The 27,037-nt window shown below is 41.7% G+C and overlaps 4 protein-coding genes across 4 annotated transcripts; 2 read left to right on the top strand and 2 right to left on the bottom strand.

Annotated features, from left to right (window-relative positions):
- Positions 1–14,285: 14,285 nt before the first annotated feature.
- LOC121993667 (pollen-specific protein C13-like) lies at positions 14,286–15,000 on the bottom strand. Its single transcript, XM_042548025.1, has 2 exons — positions 14,821–15,000; positions 14,286–14,738 (listed from the first exon to the last, which is right to left on the bottom strand). Exons 1-2 carry the CDS (start codon positions 14,981–14,983, stop codon positions 14,401–14,403), a joined length of 501 nt encoding a protein of 166 aa, XP_042403959.1. The 5' UTR covers positions 14,984–15,000; the 3' UTR covers positions 14,286–14,400.
- Positions 15,001–15,022: 22 nt separating this feature from the next.
- On the bottom strand, positions 15,023–15,910 carry LOC121993668 (VQ motif-containing protein 20-like). The gene has a single exon (XM_042548026.1). It carries the CDS (start codon positions 15,896–15,898, stop codon positions 15,497–15,499), a length of 402 nt encoding a protein of 133 aa, XP_042403960.1. The 5' UTR covers positions 15,899–15,910; the 3' UTR covers positions 15,023–15,496.
- Positions 15,911–18,505: 2,595 nt separating this feature from the next.
- LOC121995659 (putative pentatricopeptide repeat-containing protein At5g06400, mitochondrial) lies at positions 18,506–24,035 on the top strand. Its single transcript, XM_042549398.1, has 2 exons — positions 18,506–21,685; positions 23,829–24,035. The coding sequence occupies exons 1-2, from the start codon at positions 18,564–18,566 to the stop codon at positions 23,938–23,940; spliced, it is 3,234 nt and encodes a 1,077-aa protein (XP_042405332.1). The 5' UTR covers positions 18,506–18,563; the 3' UTR covers positions 23,941–24,035.
- Positions 24,036–24,764: 729 nt separating this feature from the next.
- LOC121993906 lies at positions 24,765–27,037 on the top strand. Its single transcript, XM_042548161.1, has 3 exons — positions 24,765–25,643; positions 26,500–26,583; positions 26,822–27,037. Exons 1-3 carry the CDS (start codon positions 24,765–24,767, stop codon positions 27,035–27,037), a joined length of 1,179 nt encoding a protein of 392 aa, XP_042404095.1.

Raw genomic sequence — 27,037 nt, 5'->3', positions numbered from 1 at the left:
TTTCTACAAAAGATTAAGAAAAGATTTGATATTTTTCCTTATTTGTAGATTAAAAGAGATTTTAATTTTTAGAGATAACTTTCTTTTTATCCATATGTTTAAAAGAAATATTTTAATTTATAAAATTTCCTTTTTATTAACCACCATGAAGGGAAAAATTATTTGAGAAATTTTTATAAATTTCTGGAAGCAAATTAGGAAGTTTTAATTCTTGTGTGAATTAAAATTTCCTTGATTTGTGGAATGGTGTGGCCGGCCATTGTATTTGTAAAAAGGAAATTATTTTTAATTAAATAAAATTTTCTTTTTCATGGCAAAATAATTAAGGAAGTTTTTAATTAAATTTCCTTATTTGCCAAGACCAAGGATTATAAAAGAGGGGGTAGAGAAGGCTTCATGGTGAACAACTCTATTCTATTCTTCCTCTCTTTTCCTCCTTGGTGGCCGGCCCTAGCTTCTTCCTCTTCTCTTCTTCTTGTGGCCGGCGGCAATCCCTCTTGGAGCTCTTGATGGTGGCCGGTTCTAGCTAGGAGAAGAAAGAGAAAAGGAGGTTTTATTTCTTGCATCCCTTGGAGCTTGGTGGTGGTCGGACCTCTACTTCTCTTGGAGAATTTTGGTGGCCGAAACCTAGAAGGAAGAAGAAGGTGCTTGGTGGTTCTCATCTCGGAAGATCGTTGCCCACACAACGTCTGAGGTTAGAAGAGGAATACGGTAGAAGATCAAGAGGTCTTTCTAAAAGGTATAACTAGTATTTTTCCTTTCCGCATCATACTAGTTATTTTTGGAAATAATACCAAATACAAGAGGCTTACGATTCTAGTATTTCGAATTTATTTTCGATGTAGTGTTCTTATGTTTTCTTCTTTTCCTTATGATTTGATTGTTCCTTTTGGTTAACCTAAAGTTATTTTAGGAAATTAAATATTATCTTTCTATAAAAGGTTTTGTCTAGTCGGTGGTGGTTACTCCCATATCCAAGAAGGCCATGTGCCTCGCCACGTCAGTACTGGGAACCAATTATGGAAATTAATATTTAATGGAATTAATAACTTAGGTGATTTGGATCGAACGTGTTAAGTTCCGCAGGAGATCCAAGTCAAAACCTAAAAGAACAAATAGATTAAGTTTTGGATCAAACGTGTTAAGTTCCGCAGGCGATCCAAAATTTAATTTAAAAGAACACATGGTAGCTAGGAAAAGGTTCAGACCTTTGTACAAAATTTTTGTACAGTGGAACCTCTAGGCTTTCCGAGTAGCAACCAACAGCTTCCGCCCACCTTTGTCCTTACGAGGCAATCACTTGTTCGGCGAAAAGTTGGCTGAACTGAGCGTGCCCCTTTTCCCCCTTTTTTCTCTTTCCTCTTTTTTCGTACCTCATGAGGCGCCTTGTGCCTCGAGCCTTTGCCTTTCCTATAATGCTCTCTGGTTATATTCTCGAGGCTCATCGCAGAGCGCTCCCTGTCTATTTCCGCCCCTGTATCCACCATCCGTTGTTAACGTACGAAAATATCCTTCCTCCACCATACCTATAAGTATCTTCTTGCTTCTTGTCTTCCCTTATGATTCGCCGCCACCACGGGGCACCCAACCGTCGCTGCTGCCAACTGACTTCCTCCGAGACTTTGCCGCGCTCCTTCTTCTTCTCCAAGCCTCTTCTTTTCGTTTGTTCTTTCTATCTCCTGAGATAATCTCTTTCGCAATGACTTCTCCTTCTTGGATCTCCTTGTTGGCGGAGCACTTCCCAGACGCTTCGACTTTCGCTGAGTTGGATTGGGATGACCTACGGTACACTTATGAAATCCCTACTAGCTTTCGCCCCATCATCCCTACTGGTGTGAACTTGTACTTCGATCCTCCGCCGGATTCTTGTACTTTCTTCACTGAGCAATTTGTATCTAGCCTCCGTTTACCCCCACATCCTTTTTTATCTGGAGTGTGCCGCTACTTCAAGATCCCCTTAGGTCAGCTAACTCCCAATTCCATAAAGATTTTATGTGGCTTCGTAATACTCTGCGAAGTTTGTGAGGTTTCCTGGTCAGCTCCCCTTTTTCACTGCTTCTTTGCTCTTGCTCGACACGCCGACGGTCTTTTTTATTTCCAAGCTCGCAACCACACTGCTTTCTTCTCTCCTCTCCCTCCTCTCAGTGCTAACTGGAGGAAAAAGTTCTTTTTTCTCCGGTTTCTAGAGGAAACAGACTGACCCATGCGCTGGCAACCGGCTCTGCCTCTACCCCCGACATTGGAAGAGTTCCATATGGATCTCCACTTTAATATGGCTGCAACCCAGATGGAGGATTGGCGCCTGAATCTGACAAGACTGCTATCTGGTGACCTACTCTCTTATTTCAGGCTGAGCCCTCCTTCTCCTGAGACACCGCACTCCTTAGGTAAGTTTGTGCTGAGCTCCCCCTTTCGCTCATTTTTTACTAGACTGATTCTTCGCGTTGGCGCCTACAGCTGAGGTTTTGCGCCGCGCATCAGAGGTTCTACCTTTGCCTCTCAGTGATCTGGAAATAATACGGCGCGGTCGGGTGATCTTGGAGAGGAGGCTACTCTCTTATTTTGGATCCACCTCATCTGGGGCAGCGCCTCAGTCTACTTCCAACCCCGCCTCACACAACGCTTCTCCTTCACCTGCTGCCCCGAGCCGAGATCGAGGTCATGCTCCAGCTGGCCATCTGGCTAGACGCGTCTTCCGAGGAGCCCCCCGGGCCTCCAGACATGGTCGCACAGCCCTTCTTCGCGCAGGTCGAAGCTCATCCGGTCGGGGCGCCATAGACAGGGGTGCTGCAGCTTCTTCACAGGGTCAGCCTCGCTCTGAGGATTCTGACTCCGATAACCAGCCTCTGCTTCACAGGCGTCGCCGCAAACCAGGTCTGACTTCATTAACGCTTGCTTCTGTTCCTTATACTCCCACATTGCCCCTTGCTGCCGTCGTGACTGGCTCTGACATCACTTCCCTCTTTATTTTTGTTTTCTTTATCTGGCAGCCTCTCCCAACCCCTACAGGGGACGACCAGTTGCGTTCCGCTCTGCTGCCACTCTTGCTCAGGAAGATAGCCCAAGCGATCGTCACGACCCCGTGCCAACTGAACCCGTTCCCGAGCCACCTCCCGCTCCTCCTGGTGCTGACGCCGGCCCTTCTCAACCTTCCTCCTCCACCCGCCATTATTACAGGACCACTATCCCCTCCGAAACTGCTCTTGCTCGGCGACATGACGCCCCCACGAGCCTTCTGATGATGAAAGGCTCTCTTGGCAACTTGTGGGCGGAGAGCATGAGTCAAATGGGTAGTTTGTCACCATTAGCCCAGATGGATAGGTTCTCAAAGTCCTGGGCTAAAGTAAGTATTTCTCACCTCGCACTTGCCATTAATTTACCTCAGCTGAAGGTTGTTTCTTCCATCTAGACTCATGCAGAATCTTTGGTGCTGAACCAATCTTTCCACAACCTCCATCACGAAAGCAAAGAACTCCGGGAGAGAGTCTCCGAATTAGAGCTGCAACTTAATGACCCCGCCCAAGCCAGCTATGCATTGCGAGCAGAAATCCAAGCCTTAACTAATCAGACCGACCGGCAGAAACGGTCCCTGACACAGGTCAAAGATGAGCTCCGAGCTGTGAGAGAGGAGAGAGCGGCATCTGAAGCGGGGTATCAGCAGCAACTAGCCCACCAAGCTCAGGAGATACAGTCTAAGGATACTCTTATGCAGGAGAAGAACAATAAACTGGAGGTTCAGGCGGCACAGTTGGAGACTCAAGGGGCTGAGCTGGAGGCCTTGAGGGCGGAACTATCCCAGTCTTGGGCGGCTTTGACAGGAGTATCCACTGCCCTGGCGGTCTATCAAGAAGGAGAGGATGATCGCTACCTGCGAAGTCGAAGGTCCTATCTGAGCTCTCCTGAATTTTTATCCTAGGCTGGGGCACGCTTTGCTGCGACCGTACCATACACGGCGGCTGGAGTTATCAGACAACTGCATGCACGGGACTTCTTGAGCTCTATCCCTCCCGCAAACTTCTTAGATCAAGGGAAGATCATTCAAGGCTTTCCGGATGAGATATTTGCTCCTTTCCAATGATTTGTTTCAACTGCTTAAAACTGATGAGATTTTTACATGTACATCAGTATCTTCGAATTTTTACTTGACTATCCTATCGTCTCCGGAACCCTCGGCCGATCTGGCTTATACCTATAAAGTTGACACCCTTCATACTCGATAGGGCCGTAGGTAGTTAGCACTCCAAGGTCGGTCTAGATTCCTTCCTTGAGCATCCTGCAAATAATAGACCCCTGATGCCAGTTTTTTGATGACTTTGTATGGTCCGTCCCATTGTGGCGCCAGCTTTGTCACTTCCCCTAAGGGCTTCACCTGCTTCTATACTAAGTCTCCTTCTCCAAAGAAACGAGGGATCACCCTTCTGTTATAGTTCTGTCTCATCCTCTGCCTATAGGCTTCCAGCCTGGCAGCTGTTTGCTCGCGGATTTCGCTGATGAAATCCAGTTCGGCCAGCTACCGCTCTGTGTTTTCTTGGTCGTACATCATTCTTCTCACGGATGGTATCCCGACCTCCAGAGGTACCACTGCTTCATTGCCATATACTAAATGGAAAGGTGTCAGACCTGTACTTTCTCGGGGTGTTGTACGATAGACCCACAAAATGCTCGACAGCTCGTCCACCCAACTGCCTCCCGTATGATCCAGCTTGACCTTGAGCCCTCGCACTATTTCTCGATTGACCACCTCTGTCTGACCGTTGCTCTGAGGATGAGCCACCGAAGTAAAGGCATGCGTTATGCCGAACCCCTTGCACCAATTTTGTATTTTGCGTCCTTGAAATTGTCTGCCATTGTCCGACACCAATTTGTGAGATAGGCCGAATCTGCAGAAGATATTCTTCCACAAGAACTGGATCACCGCATCTTCAGTGATTTTGGCCAGGGCTTCCGCTTCCACCCACTTGGAGAAGTAATCCACTGCTACTAGCAAGAAACGTCTTTGCCCTGTAGCCATCGGGAAAGGTCCTACGATATCCATACCCCATTGGTCAAACGGGCAAGACACTATAGAAGTCCTCAGCAACTCTGTGGGTCGGTGCGTCAGGTTCTGATACCTCTGGCACGACAAATAAGTTTTCACCAGTTTCTGTGCGTCCTTCTACAGGGTAGGCCAGAAATACCCGGCCAATAGCACTTTTCGGGCCAGCGTTCTTCCACCTGCGTGGTTGCCACAGCATCCCAAATGTATCTCCCACAAGGCCTGATCCGCTTCTTCCATATTCAAGCACTTATGCAGAGATCTGGAGAAAGACTTTTTGTACAACTGATCTCCGATCATAACATAAGAATGGGCCTGCCTCCTGAGCATGCACGCCTCTTCTAAGTTGGTGGGTACAACTCCTTGTTGGAGGAAGCTTATTATGGGTGCCCTCCAATCAATTACTTCTTCCAGGTTATTTTGTAGATATATCTGAGCTACAAGGAAGGTCTGTGCTATAGATCTGTCAAACGTCCAAGTGGTCAGGGAGCTGGCCATTTTAGCTAACTCATCCGCTCTTTCATTTTCAGCCCTGGGAATCTTAGTGACTGTGACCTCTTTAAAATCTTTCCTCATCTTCTCATAGGCTTCCTTGTAAACTTGCATCTTTTCATTGTTTGCTTCAAAATGTTCGGTCACCTGCTGAGTTACTAGCTGCGAATCTGAGTATATTACGACTCGGCTTGCCCCCACATGCCGAGCTGCTTGCAAACCTGTTAATAGGGCTTCATACTCTGCCTCATTGTTGGTAGCTCTGAAATTTAGCCGTACAGCTAGCTGCATAATGTCTTCCTGCGGAGATATTAGAAGTGCACCTACACCACTTCCTCGATGGGTAGTTGATCCGTCTACATAAATTTTCCAGACCTCTTCCGAGTCCGCTTGATAAACTTCTGTCAACAAATCCGCCAGAGCCTGTGCTTTGATCACGGTTCGGGGCTGATACTGTATATCATATTCTCCTAACTCGGTTGCCCATTTGATAAGCCGACCTGCTACCTCCACCTTGGTGAGAGCTCGACCCATCGTACTATTTGTCAGGACGATGATGGGATGCGCCAAAAAATACGGTCGGAGGCGCCGAGCCATGAGAACAAGTCCGTAAACCAACTTTTCCAGTGCTGTGTACCGAGACTAAGCCCCCTTCAATAGATGGCTGAAAAAATACACTGGCCGCTGTACATTATCCTGCTCTTTAACTAGCACGGCCCCCACGGCCTTGAGGGTGGCTGACAAGTAGACCCAAAGGGGTTCTCCCACAACAGGCTTAAACAACGATTGCAAAGACTCCAGGTATTGCTTTAACTCCTCAAAGGCCTGTGTGCATTCTTCCGTCCACTGAAACTTGGCCGCTTTCCTGAGCACTTTGAAGAAGGGCGCAGCTCGATCTGCAGATCTGGAGATGAATCGAGACAACGCTGTTATCCGACCAACCAGCTTCTGCGTTTCCTTCAGGTTCTGAGGGATCCGCATATTCCGGAGTGCTTGAACCTTCTCAGGGTTGGCTTCTATCCCTCGTTCAGTCACCAGATAGCCCAGAAACTTCTCTCCTTTGGCTCCGAACAAGCATTTCAAGGGGTTCAGCTTCACGTCATACTGCCTTAGAGTCCCGCAGGTTTCTTCTACATCTTTTATTAGACTGGACGTCAGGGGGGATTTGATTAGGATGTCGTCGACATAGACCTCTACGTTCCGCCCGATCTGACTCCGAAAGACTTTGTCCATCATCCTTTGGTAAGTAGCCCCAGCGTTCCTGAGTCCAAACGGCATGACCGTATAGCAAAAAGTACCGTCGACCGTTATGAAGCTGACTTTCTCCTGATCCTCCATAGCCAAGGGTATCTGATGATATCCTTGATAAACGTCCATCATGCATATCCTCTCACAGCTGGCAGTTGAATCCACCACCTGATCGATCCGCAGGAGAGGATAACAGTCTTTGGGGGTGGCTCTGTTGAGGTCGTGAAAGTCTATGCACACCCTCCACTTGTGCTGCCAGGACGGGAATTGCACCTCTCGAACATGTCCTTCCTTCCTAAGTTGATCCACTTCAGCTCGGATAATCTTATTTTGGTCGGCAGAGAAGTTTCTCTTTTTCTGCTTGACTGGCTTGGCCTCGGGTATAATATGCAGCTTGTGCTCAGCTACTTCTGGTTTGACCCCGGGCAGCTCTTCCGATGACCAAGCAAAAACATCCCTATTGCGGATCAGACATTGTATCAGCTCCGACTTAAGCTCCGGTGGTAAGTCACTGGCAATGCAAGTGATGCTCTCTGCTCTGTCCGCATGCAGCCAAATTTCTTCCTAAGGGATAGGCTCCTCGGCAATAGGCAGAGGCTCCTCCTGGATAGCGTGCACTCCATCATCTTGTGTCCTCCGACTCTTGCGCGCCTCCACCCGGACCATATCAATGTAGCAGCTGCGGGACACCTTCTGCTCTCCCTTGACTTCCCCAACCTGCTCGCCGACCGGAAACTTGATCTTTTGGTGAAAAGTGGAGACGTCAGCCCGGAACTCATGCAGAGCTGGCCTTCCCAGGATGACGTTGTAGGAGGAAGGCGAATCCACTACTATAAAGGTACTCCTCCGGGTGCGCACCAGTGGCTCAGTGCCCATGGAGATAGCCAGCTTAATCTGACCCATGGGCTTGACTTCATTGCCTGTGAACCCGTACAAAGAAGTGGTTACGGGTTGGAGTTCAGCGGCGTCAATCTGCATCTCCTCGAACGCAGCTCTGAATAAAATATTGACCGAGCTCCCGGTATCCACAAAGACCTGAGCCACTCGGCTGTTAGCGATAACGGCCTTGATTATGAGAGTGTCATCGTGGGGCAGTTCCAGACCCTCCAAATCTTGTGGCCCAAAGCTAATGACAGGGCCAGATGCCTGCTCGTGTCTGCACCCCACAACTCCCACATACAATCGCCGACCGTGTGACTTACGGGCTCGGCCTGAGTCCCCGTCAGTGGGCCCTCCTGAAATCATGCCAATCTCTCGCACAGCAGCGTTGCCCCGGTTCTCCAGTTCTCCGGCATCTCTTCGGTCTTCCCCGAGGCCAGCTTGGTTAGATGGGCCAGCTAGGTCGGGTCGGGTCTGACGAGCACGTCCAGCCGCGGCCCGTTCCTCCTCCATCCTCTGTATTTGGGGCGCTAACTCCGGGGGGGGGGGCAGACCCTGCTCGGCAGCTCTCCTGGAATCACGAGCGAATTGGAAGCAGTTACTAAGATCGTGTATCCTGGACCGATGATATGTGCAATATGGTGCTCCCCTTGGTCCAGGTCTGGGTGCGTGTATAGCAGCAACTCGCGGAGCTGGTCTGACTCCCTGAGCGGGCTGAGGGGAAGGCCTGGGTTGACCGTGCTGGAAGGGCTGAGCTGGTTGCGGTACTCTCCTTTCAGGTCGGTTGCCTGGAGCCACCGTCCTTTCGGCCTTCCGCCTAGCGGTCTAAACTTCCTCCACCTTGATGTAGCAAGAAGCTCTCTCCACCATATCGTCAAAACTCCGAGCAGGGTTCTTGATGAGGTCCCTAAAGAACTCCCCTTCTCGTAATCCGTGGGAGAAGGCGCTCATCAATATTTCTGAGGTGGCGGAGGGGACGTCATTGGCCACCTGACTGAACCGGTTGATGTAGCTTCGCAAGGGCTCGGTCGAATCCTGCTTGAGAGCAAAAAGACAGTGGTCGGTTTTTTGATACTTACGACTACTGGCGAAACGGCGTAGGAAGGCCGTTTTGAAATCCATGAAGCGATTGATGGACTCTGGGGGCAATCCATCGAACCACTTCTGCGCCGACCCGGACAGGGTGTGTAGGAATACTCGACATTTGACAGCATCGCTGTATTGATACAAGATAGCCGCGTTCTTGAACTTCCAAAGGTGTTCTTCCGGGTCCTTGCTCCCATCGTATTCTACAATGTTCGGGGCTCGATAACCCCTAGGTAGGCTTTCCCTCAGGATCTGAGCCGAGAAAGGTACCTTGTCATCCGGATCTTCAGGCAGATCTCTGGCAGAGGCTATAGATTTTCCCTTTCCTGCATCCCGGGGTGGATGTAGAGAGCTCTCTGCCACCGACGCCAGCGGCTCTTCTTTCTTCGGACTATGCTCGCGAGGTCCAGGCTGATGATAGTTGCGGCGAGGCTCTCGGAATGAAGTACGAGGGAGTTCTTCCTGCTGCTTCCTCTTTGAGCCCCTGTCGGAGGCAGGAGCTGGTTCTTTAGACGCTTCGGGCGCCAGGCGGGGTCGTGAGACTATTCCTTGTTTTTCAGAGGCGGCTTGCTTCCTGACCTCCTTAAAGAGTTCGTACTCCCCCGCAGTCATGGTGACATTAATCCTTCTGCTGGAACTTCGACCAGAGTCCTCCATCTTCACGCTTCGGATCAGGCTCTTGTGTTTCCCACAGACGGCGCCAAATTTGGTCCTGTCCGAAGGCTCAGTTGGACGGAGGCCGGTCGTGGTGGCCTGGTTGTTGACGGAAAGTCGTAGGTGATCCGGCTCCCACGGGTGGCTGACGCTGCTGCAGGACCCTGCGCACACTCAGACAATCCTCCCTCTCCGTTAGAGACCGATACCCAGGGAAAAAGTCCTCGGATCAGGCCTTCCGACACTCAAGTCAGGTCCTTTTTCCCCAGAAAAAGCAGAGAGACTCAAAATGAAAAGTTCTGGAAAAAATGACGAGAGAGCGCGTACCCGCGTACAAGGAATCTCTTCCTTTTTATGCACCCACCTACTTCCAGAACCTGCCATCCTGTCAGAAAACGTTAGACGCTGGGCTTTGTCGTATATCCCCGACACATGTCGTGCTACTATTGGTCGTGAAGGCATCTTCTTGTTTATGAACCTCCGCCTTTACACAGGGGTTTTGTCTCGTAGTGAAGAACATCTGTCAGGCTGTCATTGGTTATGAGAGCATCTTTTCACTTAGGAAACTCCGCCTCCGCACATCTCCCTGGTATGCAATGATTACCGTTGACAGACAGTTGTGATCCTCCGACCCCTGCACAGCTTAGCTCGTCCTATTTATCGCGGTCTGCATCTACCTCACGCCCTTGACCAGATCCCGCCTCTAAGCGTTACCTGCCAGTCGGGCTGACTCCGACCAGCTCTGCTGCTTCTGACCTGTGAGTCGTGACTTGCACTCCCGGACCTTCGAATCGCAGGCTTGTAAGTCGGGCTGCCTCTACCCAGCTCTGCCGCTCCTGACCCATGAGTACTTGCTGGTCCTCGACCGTAAGCCCGTAGATCGGGCTGTCTTTGCACAGCTCTGACGCTTCCGATCTATGATTTGTGACTTGCACTTCCGGGCCTTCGAATCGCAGGCATGCGGACCGAGCCGTCTCTACGCCGACCTGATACTTCCAACCTGTGAGTTGTGACCTGTCCCTCGACCATAGGCCTGCAGATCGAGCTGCCTCTGCCCAGCTTTGCCGATCCCGACCTGCCTCTGCCCGGTTCCGACCTATGATTCGCGACTGGCACCTCTGGGCCTTCGAATCGCAGACCTGCAGACCGAGCTGACTCTGAACAGCTCTGCCACTTCCGACTTGTGCCCAGTGCTCCGTCTGTCGTCTCCCTTTGTCTTTCAACTACTTTTCCCCCTTGATCGACAAGTCTGCCTGACCCCTGACTACCCCATATGCTTGCCTTTGACTGCCTAGTCAGCTTGACTATTGACTGTCATGTTCTCTTGACTTTTGACCGCCATATGGCCTTGACCCTTCTCACCCTTTCCTCTTGGGCCCCTCCATTACCAACCGTATCAATTACCAATATGAAAATAGTAAACCCCACTGGTATAAAACTTGGTTGATGTTGTTGTATGGAACTGTTTGGGGGAAATCAATACACATTTGATAACTTAAGGAATCAAATTAGATGCTTAGACCTTCAGGCCCCAAATTCGATGTCACTAGATGCCGCTGCCCACCCCTGTGAGAATGGTAATTCATCGCTTGCAACTCATTCTGAAGATCTCTCAAATATTTCTGTTGGAATCATTATTCAACCAGTTAAGGATTTGGCTTCTGTTAGTACAAAGGATAGTAAAGAACCCGTATAAGGTATGAAGTTTGAATCTGATGAGGCTGCAAAGTCATTCTACAATGATTATGCTCACCAATTAGGTTTCCCCTTCCGGGTGGGCAGTTCCTGACATTCTAAGGGTGTTGAGGAGGTCCTTATTATGAAGAGATTTGTGTGTTCTAAGTAAGGTGTACAATGGAAGAAACCCTCAGGTGAAGGGATGGGAAAATGTGAAAGAATGTCAATGAGGGAAGGTTGCAAGGCAATGATGGAGGTGATACGTAACTCTAGAGGATGGGTAGTCTCTAAGCTTGAGAAGGCTCATAACCATAACCTTGGGACATGTAATCGAGTTAGCTACCTTCATACAAGAAGCTTTAATTTATTGATGCCTCAAACAAAGCAGGTATAGTGGCATCTGTTGGTGCAGCGGGGTCTGTAAGAGGGGATGAATTGCCTGTAAAATAAAATTATACCCTTCTCAAGGCTTTCAACTTAAAATAATATCAACTATAAAAATAATGAAATAATAGAAAAGAAAGGGAGACCAGAAGTTGACTTGGTTACAACCAAGACGGTTGTTAATCCAAGACGGTTGAATAGCTCCACTAGCAGAGTCTCCTTCACTGTAGGCGGAGAAGCCTTTTTACACTTAGAACGCTTATTAGTTGCTAGGAATTGATTACAAAGTTGATTGCTTGAATGAATGAATACTTCCTAGCTCCAGGAGCCTTTAAATAGCTCTTGAAAATACTATCTCAAAGTTCCAAGACGCCTCCAACAAGGTCCAAGGCGCCTCTAACCAAGTCAACCGGATAAAACTTTATCCGATTGCAAACGACAATTTTTACTGGGTCTGAGGCGCCTCAAATAGCCTTGGAGGCGCCTCAAATAGCCTTGGAGGCGCCTCGGACTAGGTCTGAGGTGCCTCCAAGCTGTCTGAGGCGCCTCAAATAGTGGAGGCAGCTGAGGCGCCCTCAGCATTGGTCTGAGGCGCCTCTGACTAGCTTTTTCAGCTCCTTTCGGCTTCCTTTCTCCTTCTGAAGTTCTGATCTTTTGGGTGATTGCGGCCAACCGGAATAGGGCTCACCCGAACCCAATTCCCGACCTTCTTCTCGAGCAGGTTTATGTCTCGGCTTTACGTCCCTCGAACGTCGCACACGTTCTTCTCGTCCACCGGTGTACTCTTTCGCAGCTCTCTCGTCCTTCGGATGCACCGAGCCCGTCGGCTCTCTTCCCGTGTCGTCCTTCTCACTAGCTGCGTTTTTCGCTCGACTTCCTGCGCTCCTAAGCTTCTACACACTTAGACACAGGGATCAAAAGACAAACATGACCTAACCTAAATTTGGTTGCTCACATCAAAACTACCACGGCGTCCAACAATCTCCCCCTTTTTAATGTGCATCAACCCAAGTTTAAGTTAGGGTAAAAACAGACAAATAGTAATTTAAAGAAATTACAAAACTAACATTTAAAGTCTAAATTTTCAATTACACTAAATTGCAACAAGCATAAAATTTAGTTCTAATACTCAATGTTGAAAAGATCAAAACCAAAGTTAGTTTTAATCCCCCTAAACTTAACTTGTACCTATTTCTCCCCCTTTGATTACAGTAAAAACGGGATACAAAATATTTCAAAATAAATTCTAAGTTAATTAAGAAGAGATTTAACCAAAGTTCTAAGTCCGTTGAAAAAAATTCTAAGTCTTTTGAAAAAAAAATTCTAAGATTTTTCTTAAGTTTTTGCAAGAAAAATTTTAAGTTAAACCAAAAAAAAATTAATTTTAGAAGACCTTTTAACTTAGGCAAAAATAGTTCTAAAGATTTTCCAAGTAAAAATTCTAAGCAAGAATGTTTTCCTAAGTATGGAAAAAAAAATTTAAAGCATTATTTAATTTTAATTTTAATGTTTTAATAAAAAATTAATTAAATATTTCATTTCAATATTTTGGCTTCTACTTCGATATCTCAAAGGTATTATTCTACATGGTCTTCTTTTATATCGTCAATCATCTCGAGATTTACATCCATATAGTGATGAGGGTTGGACAAGTTCTCCTGAAGATAGATGCTCTACTAGTGGATATGTAATATTTCTTGGACGAAATCTTATCTCATAGAATTCGAAAAAGCAACCTACAGTATTTCGTTCAAGCACTGAGGCAGAATATAAAGGTATAGCAAATACAACGTCAGAAATTATTTGACTTCAATCACTTCTCTCTGAACTTCAACTTGCATCAAATATTGCACCAAAAATTTGGTGCGATAATATTGGAGCAACATATCTCACAACAAATCCAATCTTTCATGCTCGTACAAAATATGTGGAAATTGATTTTCATTTTGTTCGTAAACGTGTTGCAACTCAACAGTTATCCGTCTCTTATATTTCTGCTGAAGATCAAATCGCTTATATCTTTACTAAACCATTATCCAGACAACGTTTCAACAAGTTAGCAAATAAATTCAACGTCAAAGATCTCCCGTTAAGTTTGTCGGGGGGTAAAAGAGATAAAAGAGAATTATCAGAATTGACCGGATCAAATCACAAAATCAAATCAAATTAGTATTTGGATTATTCTAATAATTTTGTTATAATTATTAGAATAATTCACATAGAATTATTCTTAGAATAATTCTATTACTATTAATTGGTCAATTGATCAAGTATTTTTTAAACATTATATATTGTATCGTTCTTAGGACAAATATCAATTAACAATAGATTTTATTACTCTCATATTATTTCTTGTTCTCTCCGTATTCTTCTATGTACAGTTATGCCACCATTTTTTGGGAGTGTTTTCAATGTTTGATGTTCGCGTTCTACCTAAACAATATTTCTTGTAGTGTTGGACTAGAAATGCAAAAGTTGGCACTACAATGCATGAAAATGACAAGCTTGGTAACACTCCCCGAGAATCCATTACTTTTGCAGCATCAAGAAATTGTTTGATGCTGTGTTTCTGTAAGACTTCAAGTATCAACATGCTTGGTATTATTTTGATAGATGTGGCATTCTTTTTCAGTTTGTACAGTGAATCGTGATTTTCTGATCCTTAAACCTCTCACATCTCTGTCATCTATAGATCGATTAATCAATATATTTTAATGCATAAAGTTATCGCCAATATAGAATTATGGATAAGAATCGATCTTGTATTATAAAAAACTTGTTCCGCGATTCGAATATATGATCACACGATACTAATTTTACCATTGCGCCAATAAGAGCTCCTCACATGCACACGATGCATACGCACCACTCGAACACATGGAGTAATTAATTGATCGAGCATGAAAAGAATAATTGATTTCTTCATCCATCCATCGATCGATCGATCAATAGTGGTCGTCTTCGCCGAGAGCGAACTGTTGGAGGAGGGCGCCGCAGTGGGGCAGCGGCGTGCTCTTGAGGAAGCCGAGGTCGTTGGCGTAGCGGACTGGGGTGACGAGGCCGCTGCGGCCGGCGACGAGGATTCGCGCGCGGTCCCTCCCGTTGCTGACCTCGTCGCAGTCGCCTTTGAGGGGGCTGCCCACCAGCACCACCTCGCAGATCTCCTCCTCGTGTTGGTCCTCCACCTCCAAGTGGTACGACCCGGTGGCGTCCGTCACCCCCTCCGCGTACTGGTTCACGGCGTCCGTCTCGTAGTGCCGGCATTCCAGCTTCACCTTCGCACCTGGAGCACTCAAAATATACGAACAAAAGTCAAAACAAAAAAAAAACCACTTCCTGATTTTTGCCGAAGCTAATTTGCATACCTCGAATGTACTGGCTGGCGGAGGTGACGAAGCCGGCGCGGCAGGTGTCGCAATAAACGCGGCCTTCGATGGTGAGGTTGGAGACGGGGTGGGCGAGAGCAACGCCGGCGAGAACGGCGCAGAGGGCGGCCAGCAGGGCGAGAAGCTGCATGTTGGCGGCCATCCTTTCACCTTTTTATATATATACAATCCAATAAATTGAATCGAATCGACTTGAATTGAGAGAGAGTGGAAAAGGGAGGAGGGCAACTGGGTGCAGCAATTGCTCCTCCTTTTATAGCGTAGGCTCCATCCCCCACGGCCATTCATCCTCTGGTTCGCCGCACGCTGCTCGCATAAGGATTCCTTCTTTCTCACACGTCAATTGAAGGTTAAAGCATCAAACAATTAATGGCCATCCACAACTAAAATTGAATCAACTACCAATTAATCATCTACTAATTAATTTTCTACACAGAAGCTAATTATATATCCTTCCGAAGGGATCGGATTAAAAGAAAAATTACAACAACATCGACATCCATGATTAATAAACTAAAACCCTCCTTCATGTTTTGATCATTTGCACTAATAGTTAGTAGTCATCTGTGATTTATCGTCTCCGTGTTAGCCTAGGGACGAATTGACGGAGGCGCTGGGGCCAACGAACCGCCTTTAAAGGCACATGATTAATAAACTAAAACCCCTTCCGATTAGAACAGAGGGCTGATGTGTAGTCGGGAGAAGAGAAAAACACACTCGGAGAAATGGCCGGCGACGCCATGGATGATGATGAGCCCAGCGTAAGCAGCAAGGGGTCTTCACCGCCACCTCCTCCTCTTGCTCCGATCTCGTCGGCGCTGTGGCCGGAGCCACGGAGTGAGGACGATGATGACGGTGGCGATTTTCCGGTCAAGCGCTGCACCACGCTCATGAAATCTTGCGGACTGGTGTGGATCACCTTCGGCGAGTGCACGTAGAAGACGGCGATACGGTCTCGGCTGCCGCCGGCGGCCTGCTTCTTTGCCTTCCATGATGCCTTGTTCACGCTCAGAGGAGGAGGTCTTGGCCCTCGGAGCTCGCTTCTGGAGGAAGGCATGCCGGTTGTGGTTTGAAATTAATGTTAATTATCAAATTCTGCTCTTACTTCCAACGATATATATTGAAAAGTCAAAGTCGTTGGTCAACTATGAAGAACTGTTGACTTTTAAAGTTGAAAGACAAATGGGTTCTAGTTTAACTGCAATTTGTTCGTTGATCTTGTTGAAAAATAATAGTAATTTTAAATATATTTATAGGTGTCGAGATCGTATAATATGAACTCTAATCGTGTATCATCGTTGTCGACAGTTTATTTTAGTCGTCAAATTATAATGAAACAGTATAAACGAGACGGTCAAACTAAACTGCAATTAATTCAATGTCATCGAAATGAATTGGTAAAAATAATAATTAATCGATTTTTGTTGAAGACTAATGGCATTGAAGACTTTTAAAATCATGAAATCAGTGTGAAACCGGAACGTCAACTGTGATTTATCAATTTATTCAGACAGAACAGTTTAATTGTATGGATTTGAGGAGTTTTCTGGTCTATTTCCGGATGTGGAAAAAGAGGGTTTGGAATTCGATCAATCCGGCAACAATAAATATCACTTGGTCATCGCAGCAAAAACTGGAGTAGCGGTGATTATGTTAATTTTAAGCGTCCCTTAAATTTATTTCCGGATTACACGAAGAGAAATAAATTATAGGATCAACTTATATCTAATCATCAAATTGCTAGGAGATAGAAGGAATGAGTATTTCTCCGAGGATATATGTCAATCGGGATTTAATCACTATGTTATTATAGTAATTATGTTCCTAGGGCTATAAATGAACTCAACATTCGTGAACAAATTTGGCGGTTGACTTGGTAAAAGTTTATCGGTAATTCTTGTTGGCCAGAATCTGGCCAGCTAGAATTACCTATGCTCCAATTAAAATGCATGCATGTACATGCATGTAATTAATGTACACAGATGATATTACCAAAATACTCATGTGTACACTTGCATGTATTGATTCTAGCTGGCCAGATTCTGGCCATTTAGCATTACCCAAAGTTTATTTATGTTCGTTCAATATACACGAGATCAATTAAACAAACAACTTGAATAATTCATTAAACTAAATAAATAAATTTGAACACATGTGTTTAGCTCATTAATGTTCATAAATAACATTCGTGAACAATGTTCACAGACTATATTCATTAATATATAAAATTCTTATCAATATGTTAAATAAATAATAAAATAAAATAAATAAATAAATTTAAATTATCAAATTTAATAATCAATCAAATAATTAAAAATTTTAAACAATCAAATAAATTTAATTGAAAGTTTGATAACATCTAAACGAACTAAGCTCGAATCAAGTCTAAGTTAAGTTTGAATTGAGAGTTCCATAATATCTAAACGAACTAAGTTCAAATTAAACTTGAAATAAGCTCAAACTCGTAAAAAATAAATTAAGTCAAACTTGAATAATTATTTCAAAATTTTAGTTCATTTTAAGTTCAGCTCAACTCAACTCGACTCGATTATCTTATTAAATAAAATTTAACACCCTAAAACTAGACTCAACTTAACTCGGCTCATTTAAACAGTCCTATTTGGTCCCTCTCTAACTCATTGGACAGCCTGCGGATAAACCAAAAAAAAAATGGAGTGGCGCATAAACAAGATCTAGACGCAGTCACATCATTTAGGGTGCGTTTGGTTCGGGGTTATTCTTGATAACCTTGGTTATCCATCCAAGGTTATCAACAAAAACCTTGTTTGGTTTAGGTATTTGATGATTCCCGAGTAATGTTCCATGCCCGACACGTCAGCAAAAAGGTCATGCAACCCGGAATCGGAAAACCTTAGAAAACTAAGGTTTTTTTTGATTCCGGGGTTAACGAATTTTTTTTACCAAAAATACCCTCCGATAAGAAAAAAATGAAAAAAAAGAGAAAAATTGTAAAAAAATATTAAAAAAATGTTTAAAAAAAATTTAAAATCTAAAAATTTATTTTTTTTAAAAAATAAATTAATTAAAAAAATAAAAAATATAAAAAATATAAATTTTAAAAATAAAAAATAAAAAATTTAAAAATTTTTAAAAAATTTTTAAAAAAATTAAAAATTAAAAATTTAACAATTTAAAAATTTTTAAAAAATTTAAAAATAAAAAAAATTAAAATTTTAAAAATGTAAAAAAATAAAAAATATAAATATAAAAAATATAAAAACATTAAAAAATAAAAAAACACATAAAAAAGTAAAAAAAATATACCGGAAAAAGAAAAGTAAAAAAACATAAAAAAATAAATAATAATAATAATAATATTATTATTATGTATAGTTGGTTTTGTAACTGAAGGTAATACGGTAAAATATTAAATTAGGGTATTCATTAAAACCTTCAAACAAACAAGTTTTTGTTACATTACCTAGGTTGAACCAAACAACATTTGGTTATATTTTATTCCCCATAACTTGAACCAAACGCACCCTTAGGGTCAAATTTATGATTCATGATTAATCGTACAAAAGTCAAAGTCAATTAACATTGACAGTCAAAGGTGGAAAGTTTATCATAATTTTTGGAAAACTGAGGGTGTATATATAAAATAGCAATGCGAATAAATAATTGCATGTCAAATTCTTGGTCGGCTTTTCGTTCTGTCGACATTGCCGATTGCTCACCTTCAGCCGCCACCGGGAAAGCAAATGAACAATCGCCTCTCCCAGTTCTTCTCGTCGTCGGGTCCGGTGCTTTGTCGGTGCTTGCTGCGTCGGTTCAAATCCTCGAACGCCCGAGCAGCCGACAAGTCCTCGCCTCGCCGGAAGAAGAAGACGGCCGCCCGACCGAAACAGAGCTCTTCTAATCCGTTGTACCAAGCGATCAGCGATATCGTTGGGCCTGTGGTTTCCCCCAAAGCTGACGCTCCTACTGAGTATTTGAAAATTGCTGATGCCGGTTTTGCTCAACGGGGAAGCTCTTTTAGTCGTCGACCAGGTGTTTGTCAAATTGCCGGCGAGAGTACGAGTTATACGAATGGTGGAGGGACTGCGCCCGGGGAGTGTTTACAAGAAGAAAAGCAATATCGGTATCCTTGCCTGGAAGACACGGGCACAATTGTTCAACAGATCATGGGCATTGTGCGATCGGAGACATCTTGGGTTCGTATGGAAAAGCGTTTGGAGGAGTTGAGTGTGTCCTGGAGTTCAGATGTGGTAGAAAAGGTGTTGAAGGAGTGCTTGAAACTTGGGGATTTTGCTCTTCAGTTCTTTAACTGGGTCAAGCTTCAGCCGGGCTTTTGCCATAACACAGAGACATACAATGAGATGATCTACATTGCTTTAGAAGCTAAGGATTTCAATTTGGTGAAGAAGTTGGTGGATGAAATGGATGAGGAGTTGTGTCCTAAGAACCTCAAGACTTGGACTGCCTTGATATCCCATTATGGTAAAGCAAAGCAGATTGGCAAAGCTTTGCGTGCATTTGAGGCGATGAAGAAATCTGGCTGCGAAGGCGATCTCAAAATCTATGAAGCAATTCTTTTCACTTTATGTAACTCAAATCAAGCAGATCTGGCATTAGAGTTTTACAAAGAAATGACGTCCAAGAACATGGTGGTCAAGAAGAAGTTCTATGAAATGCTTATGGACTGTTTAGCGAGTTCAGGCGATGTGGCCTCAGTTAGATTGGTTGGAGTTGATATGATGAAGACGTTACAGGTCCCAGAAAGTGAGGTTTATATGTGCATCCTGAGGAGCTTTTGTGATTCTGGAAAAATCGAAGAAGCCAAACAGCTGTTTGAGGATATCAAGAACAAAAGCTTGGTTGTTGATTCTGATGTCTGTGAAACCTTAGTGAAGGGTTTGTGCAGGGTAGGAATGATGGATCAGACTATGGACGACGTTAAGGGCGTTGAACCAAATTCACCTGCAAATGGTAGGTTGTATGACTGTTTGATTGATTGTTTCCTAAAAAAAGGTGATATTACAAAGCCATTGGAGTTGTTGGGAGATATGAGAAAATTTGATTGCCAGTCAATGCTTTCAACTTATACTGAGATGATTCAAGAGCTCTTTAGATCAGGTGATTATCAAACAGCATGCACACTTTATGAAGAAATGTTGAGAAACGGTATCGAGCCAGATAGTGCGACGATTACAGATATGGTTGCTGGTCATGTTCAGCACTATCAAATTTCTAAAGCCTGGGAAGTTTTTGAGACCATGAAGATGAATGGAAGAAAACCTACTAGTGAAGCTTATTCTGTCTTTGTCAGTGAACTTTGTCAAGTTTGCAAGCCCCTAGAAGCTGTTAAGCTTTTGGAAGAAATGTCGAGTTCCAGGGTAAATGCTAGTGATGCTTTATTTAATTTGGTCATTGCTTCTCTAAACAAAATTGGTGAGTTGGAGAAAGCTAGGAAAGTGAAACAGATATGTAGATTGTACAAACTTGATTACCAAGAACATGAACTGTCTCTCCAATCATCAGATCATCAATGCGTTGATCATGGACATGAAATTTCAAACTACTCACCTGAGTCTGTTGCATCTTCTGAGGCAACAATTGTCGATGATGCTGATCTTAAGGAAGTACGCAGAATTATTTGCTCTTCCACTGACTGGAGCACTATTCAAGAAGATCTAGAGAGATGCACTATTAATTTTACACCACAACTAGTTGGGGCCATTCTTTGTAGTTGTCAACGATACAGCCGTGCAGCTCTGCAATTCTTTTCATGGATTGGCGGAAAGCCCGGTTATGTCCACACTGCAGAAACCTACAACACAGCAATCAAAGTGATGGGAAGTGCGAAAGATTTTAAGCAAATGCGATATCTTTTCAGAGAAATGAACAGAAGAAATTTGGAAATAACATCTAATACATGGACAATTATGTTATGTCAGTATGGCCAAGCAGGTCTAACTAAAATGGCATTAGATGTTTTCCAAGAGATGAAAAACAGTGGTTATCAGCCAAATGGAAGTACTTATAAGTGTCTTATCGTGTATCTCTGTGCCAAGAAAGGTCGAAAGATCAATGAAGCAGTCAAATTATTCCGAGAAATGATCAAAGTAGGATACATGCCAGACAAAGAGATGCTTGATATTTATCTTTCTTCTTTGTGCGAGTCCAAACAGTTAGTGAATGCAAAGAAGTCTATGAAATCTCTGATTAGTAGAGGGTTCAATGAACAAGCTGGTTATAACTCGTTAGTTAAATCTCTGTGCCGAGCTGGCAGAGTAGATGAGGCACTTAAGGCAGCACATGAAATGGAGCTTCATGGATGCACCAGAGATCAGTATACATATGGAAGTATTGTTCATGCACTTCTTAGAGCGGGTCGTTTTGAAGATGCCTTGGATAAGATTGAGGCAATGAAGGAAGCAGGAATTCCACAATCAGCCCACATATACACATCCTTAATCATACATTTCTGCAGCGAGGAAAATATAGCTAGGGCAGTCGAGATATTTACCAAGATGAAAGATGATGGCTGTGAGCCAACCGTCGTTACATTTTCTGCTCTTATTAGAGGATTTATGAACATGGGAATGGTTTCAGATGCAAGGAATATTTTCCGTAGAATGCAGCTGAAAGGTCCATTTCCTGATTTTGAGACATACTCAATGTTCATGAGCTGTCTCTGCAAATCCGGAAAGTCAGAAGAGGCTCTTCAACTTCTTCACGAAATGTTGGATAACGGTATCATTCCAAGCTCAATCAATTTTCAAAGAGTTTTCCATGGCCTGAACAGAGAAGGGAAACAAGATTTAGCTCGTGTTGTCCTTCAAACAAAATGGCGTCTGAAACGGGAAAGGATGTACTCACTGTAAGTTAATTCGGGTTCTTATACTCGATTCCCAATCACTTCATTGACAACTAGCATATTGGGCATGCTTGTTTTAACTATTCCTAAACTTCCATTGAAAAAATACCACAATAATAATAATAAGCTCATTAGTTTTAGCCATTTGAAAGGTCTTTGATCTATACATGCTTGTTGGTAGAATTCCTCTTTAGAAAACCAGAAGACTGTACATAATCACTTGTACACTGATTTAAAGATTATGTTCAAAGCATATTGGTTGGTTTAGTAAACATAACTTAAATACTGATTACATGGATCTGTTATTTCTCATTCTTTTAATGCAGAAGATGTAGTACCTGATGAATCTAACAAACATTTTAAAATCTAAAATCTTTTAGAAATTTAAATGCCGAAACTAAAACTATCCCCAAAACTAATACATTGTTTAGATTCATGCCACTTAACCTATCAGAATGGAGGGACCATCTGCCTCTTTTGTACAGAATGAAAGTTTTGGTTGTGATTCTCCATAGGATAAATTGGATGGTGACAACACCTGGAGAAGAATTCGGAGTTTGTCCATGCTCTAGGAACCCTATTCTATTTGTTCTCTTTCCCTGTGACTGCAAGATTCCATGTCTCTGAAACTTTATACTAAAACTTTTTCGATAGCCTACAGAACAAACACAGGGTTAGATCTGATAGATTGCTTTTCAATTTACCACCCTTGAACTCAATTCTATTGAATTTATTCCCTTTTGAAAGGCTGAACCAACACAGAACTAGTTTTCTCTTTGAAGGATTTTGCACGCAAGGAATTCTCCTCTCTAATTCAATCATGTTGTGTATATGTAAACAAAAGAAGATAGATTAGTGAAACTTCTTATCACAACGAAAAGACCACCAAAAATGATACTTGTTAGAACAAAGAAGGCTTTTTAATCTTATAAAATAATTTTTTTAATAGATTTTTTTAGTATTCAGTGCAATGTAAAATTATGGTCATAAATTTTTTTCTTGTGATCAATAAAAAAAATACTTTAAACCGTCTCTTGCAAAAAAAGACAAGATAAGGCTGCGTATAATAGATCATTCCCTGGGACCTCGCATAACGGAAGTTTCGTGTGTTGGATTGTCTTTTTTTTATCAATAAAAAAAATAATATATAAAATTGCTCTAACTAATAAGACCAACCTATATATTTAATTGAAAGATTAAAATAATTATAAAGAATGAGATTTGGACCAATAACTTTAAATTAACCAACCCATCAATTAACCAGCTTAAAAACTTAAATGTTATTAAATCAATATAAAGTATATATAATCTAACCAAAAAATTTGATTATGTTTCAGAAAAAAAACTAAAGCATTGTAAAAAAGAAGAAAAAAATTTGGTTGAGTATCAAAAATAAGATTTTTTCCCTTTTTTAAAAAAATTATGTCTTATGGTTATTTAATACTCCCAATTTACAGTGAATGAACAGCTTAATATGCGACACATTATAAAAATGGTGTTAAGTTCTTGGAGCATTTCTTTTTTTTTAAAAAAAAAATAAACTTGACGAAACTCCAAAAGTTATGACAATGCTAATCAACTATTTGGTCCTCAAATACTTGAAAATATTTTATAATGATTAGGCAATTGACGGTCTAAAAGGTAGAGATCGTATAAAGCAAGTCGAATAAAAGGTATTTTATAAAATAGATATGTCTTTAAAAGGTAAGAGATCCAATAAAGGAAGTTGAATAAAAGTTATTGTAGAAAATAGATATGTCTTTAATAAAATTTAAAAATTAAATGTGCTAAGGGCATCTCCAAGTTTTTTTAGTCTCCAATGTATCACATTAAAAATATAAAAATTTATTATTCTCTTTTCAATAAAAATATCTTTAGAACTTTTATATATATATATATATATATATATATATATATATATATATATATATATATATATATATATATATATATATATATATATATATATATATATTATTAATTATTGGCCTCATCCATATGGTTAATTTTAAAATAAAACAGTGCATTTAAAAATTTTTTAGCATTTTTAAACTTCAAATCTTATATCCATAATGATTAACTTTTTTTTCTATAACTTTTTCATCTCACAATCTCTTTAAAAAATCCTAAACCTATCTTTTCGCAGAGTACTTCAGCAAAATCCAGAAACTAAAGTGTCGCGTTTGTGCACAAGTAGTGAAATCTTACATTTCTCATGTGGGATGGATGGTGGACGTATGATAGTATGTCTGGATTAATTGAGGTCGATCCTTAAAATGTCACTGTATATGATAATTCTCAGTATATGTCTTCCACTTGTGTGTAAATAATTTAACTTTCTTCTTATTTATGAGACTGACACTAGATGCGCTGATGCAGTGGTTTCAAATTTTTTTTATTGCATTTCTCATCTTTATGATTAAAAATTAATTGCTCACTTTTTATATACACACACTTACACCACTGAAAAAACAAAGGATTACCTGTATTAAAAATAATAAAATTTTATCGGATATTTATTGATAATAATATTTTATTGTTTAAAAAAAATACCAAAAAAATAAATGACTAATAATTTTTTAAAAAAATTATCAGTTACAGGCCAAAATAGATATGCTTTTTAAATTTGGGCAAAATTTTTTTAAAAAAAAAGCATCTCAGATTAAATTAAGAGAAATATTAAATGAACATCCATTAAAAAAAAATCAAATGACCATCTCATCAGTGATCCAGCGATAGATTCTATTACAAATAAAAATTATCAAGTAGTTGTTATAATGTATAGAATTTATTTAATAACTATTATAATGTATTTATGATTTTAATAAAGGTTGTGGTAGATACACAACAACTTTTATAACTATTTTAAAATAATTTTAATAAAATTTAAACAATTTGACCAAATTGATATATACTATTTTGACATACTTGTGCTCAAATATTTTAAATTTTAAATTTTAAACTCACCTTAAATATATCATAGTAACTATTTGTAACTGGTATCAGAGCTCCTCGATTCCTAATACCTATGCTTTCCCTTATTTGATCAGTTTTCTTCAAATATTTTCACATTTTTTCCAAAATGTCTTTCAACAAAGGCCCACCTATTCTGGATGGAAAGAATTATTTCTCATGGATCATCAAGATCGAGTCGTACATGCGTGCTCAGGACTTGTGGTATAGAGTAGAAGAAGAAGACCTACCAGTACTCGGAGAAGATGCAAGGGAGGATGAAAAACTTCGCTACAAAAATCACACCATCAACAAACACAAAGCTGCTTCTCTTCTGCATGATGCTCTAACTGAGAGCATGTTTACCAAAATTGCAAACTGCAACACACCAAAGAAGATATTTGATCGTTTGAAGGCCATTCATGAAGGTGGTGATCAGATTCGGAAAATCCATATTCGAAACCGTATCTCAGATTTTGAAGCAAATCGGATGAGTTACAAGGAGACTGTTCAAGATTACTATGACCGCACAATCGAAATAGTAAATGAGATCCGAGCTCTTGGTGGGGAATTACCTGAAGAAAAGGTTGTAGAAAAGGCGACTATGAGTCTCCCGAATAAATTTGAGGCAAAGTTGTGCGCTTTAGAAGAAACTGACAAACTGAAACAAATCACTTTTCTAGAACTTATCAGTGCTTTGCAAGCTTCTGAAAAACGAATGCAAATCAGACCCCCAGAGGTTGAGGGTGTGCACGAGAAAACCGAAGTCTTATTATCTGCAGAAAATCTTGATCTTAGTAATTTAGCAATCAGCAGAGGAGCATCAAATTTGCAGGCTCCAAGCCAGGGAGGTTATGTGCAGCAAAATCCACTGAAAAAAGGGGGAAATCGTAAAGAAATCTACAAACCTTGCCCCCACTGTAAGAAGACAAACCACCGAGCTCAATTCTGTTTCTACCATCCTAAAGCTATTTGCAAAAGCTGTGGGGAAACAGGGCATGTTGAAAGAGTCTGTATACACAAAAATAGGGCGAACGAACACGCAAATTTGGTGGATTTTTCTTTGTTTGACGAAGAATGCAACTTAGAAATAGCATTCTGCACTGAAACCTCACCTGATTCTGTGGAAATAACATACTCTGTTGATGAAACTACCACACAATCGATAAAAGGTTGGATTCTTGACAGTGGGTGTTCTCACCACATGTGTTGTGACAGAACGTTACTCTTCAATTTTAGAATTCAAAAAGGAAGAGCTGTGAGGTCAGCTATAGGGCACACCACTCCAGTACTGGGTGTTGGCAGCATATACTTATCTAGAGGGAAGAAGCCCATGATTGTGGAAGATGTTTACTATGCACCTAGTTTAACCCAAAATCTGTTAAGTTTTGGGCAAATCCTGAGACAAAAAATAGAAATCTTGGTTCGAGGACTTCACCTTTACATCACAGACCCAAGAAATCACTCAGTTCTTCATGCTGAGCTACAACAAAAGATTTTTTTTATCTTCAACACTCATCCGGTTCAACCTGCAGAAGTTTCAATGGTATTTTCTGCAGAATCTCAACTCTGGCACAGCCATCTTGGTCATTATGGAATAAAAAATCTGAGATTATTAAAAAAAAAATGGGATGACCAAGGATGTTCCAGACATTGAATTCGTGGAAAATTGCTGCCCAACGTGTCAAAAAGGGAAGTAGACCAGACTTCCATTCAAACAAAATTTTTCAAGAGTCAAGAATAAATTGGATTTGATTCATACTGACATCTGTGGTCCAATTAAAAAAGAATCTTGGAGTGGAAGTAAGTATTTTATTATCTTTATTGATGATTTCACACGATACTGTTGGATATATTTCATGAAGAACAAATCGGAGACATTCAATGTATTCAAAACTTTTCAAGCTTCTGCAGAAAGGCAAGCTGAAAGGAAGATAAAGGCATTTGCGGTCTGATAATGGCGGTGAGTACATCTCCGCCATACTCCACAACTATTGCAAATTAGAAGGTATCACTCATCTTTACACTGCTCCATACACACCACAACAAAATGGCATTAGTGAGCGGAAAAATAGGACGATCATCGAGATGACAAGGTGCTTGCTATTTGAAAAAAATATGTCCAAAAAATGTTGGGCTGAAGCTGCTTCCACTGCTGTGTACTTGTTGAATTCTTTACCTTCAAAGGTATTGAATGGAGTAACAGCTTATGAAATGTGGCATAATGAAAAATTATCTTTGAATCACTTACGTGTTTATGGCAGTATTTGCCATGTGCATGTTCCTGATGAGAAAAGAACCAAACTAGATGAGAAGTCTAAAATTGGGATTCTTGTTGGGTACTGCTCTGGGATAAGGGGGTATCGGGTGTTTGATCCAGTTGGGGGAAAAAATCATCATTAG

This window comes from Zingiber officinale, chromosome 6A, assembly GCF_018446385.1.
Source record: "Zingiber officinale cultivar Zhangliang chromosome 6A, Zo_v1.1, whole genome shotgun sequence".
Taxonomy (NCBI): domain Eukaryota; kingdom Viridiplantae; phylum Streptophyta; class Magnoliopsida; order Zingiberales; family Zingiberaceae; genus Zingiber; species Zingiber officinale.
Note: the sequence above shows the minus strand (reverse complement) of the source record. Positions and strands in the feature narration are given on the sequence as shown.

Bases quoted from the DNA above. Each gene is read 5' to 3' on its own strand.
- LOC121993668 (XM_042548026.1), bottom strand. From the start codon at position 15,898: ATGCCTTCCTCCAGAAGCGAGCTCCGAGGGCCAAGACCTCCTCCTCTG.
- LOC121993667 (XM_042548025.1), bottom strand. From the start codon at position 14,983: ATGGCCGCCAACATGCAGCTTCTCGCCCTGCTGGCCGCCCTCTGCGCC. The intron at 14,739-14,820 runs GTATGCAAATTA...TGAGTGCTCCAG, and splicing joins CGCCAGCCAGTACATTCGAG to GTGCGAAGGTGAAGCTGGAA.
- LOC121993906 (XM_042548161.1), top strand. From the start codon at position 24,765: ATGTCTTTCAACAAAGGCCCACCTATTCTGGATGGAAAGAATTATTTC. The intron at 25,644-26,499 runs GTCTGTATACAC...TATTTCATGAAG, and splicing joins AAACAGGGCATGTTGAAAGA to AACAAATCGGAGACATTCAA. The intron at 26,584-26,821 runs GTCTGATAATGG...TTACCTTCAAAG, and splicing joins GGAAGATAAAGGCATTTGCG to GTATTGAATGGAGTAACAGC.
- LOC121995659 (XM_042549398.1), top strand. From the start codon at position 18,564: ATGAACAATCGCCTCTCCCAGTTCTTCTCGTCGTCGGGTCCGGTGCTT. The intron at 21,686-23,828 runs GTAAGTTAATTC...ATCTTTTCGCAG, and splicing joins CGGGAAAGGATGTACTCACT to AGTACTTCAGCAAAATCCAG.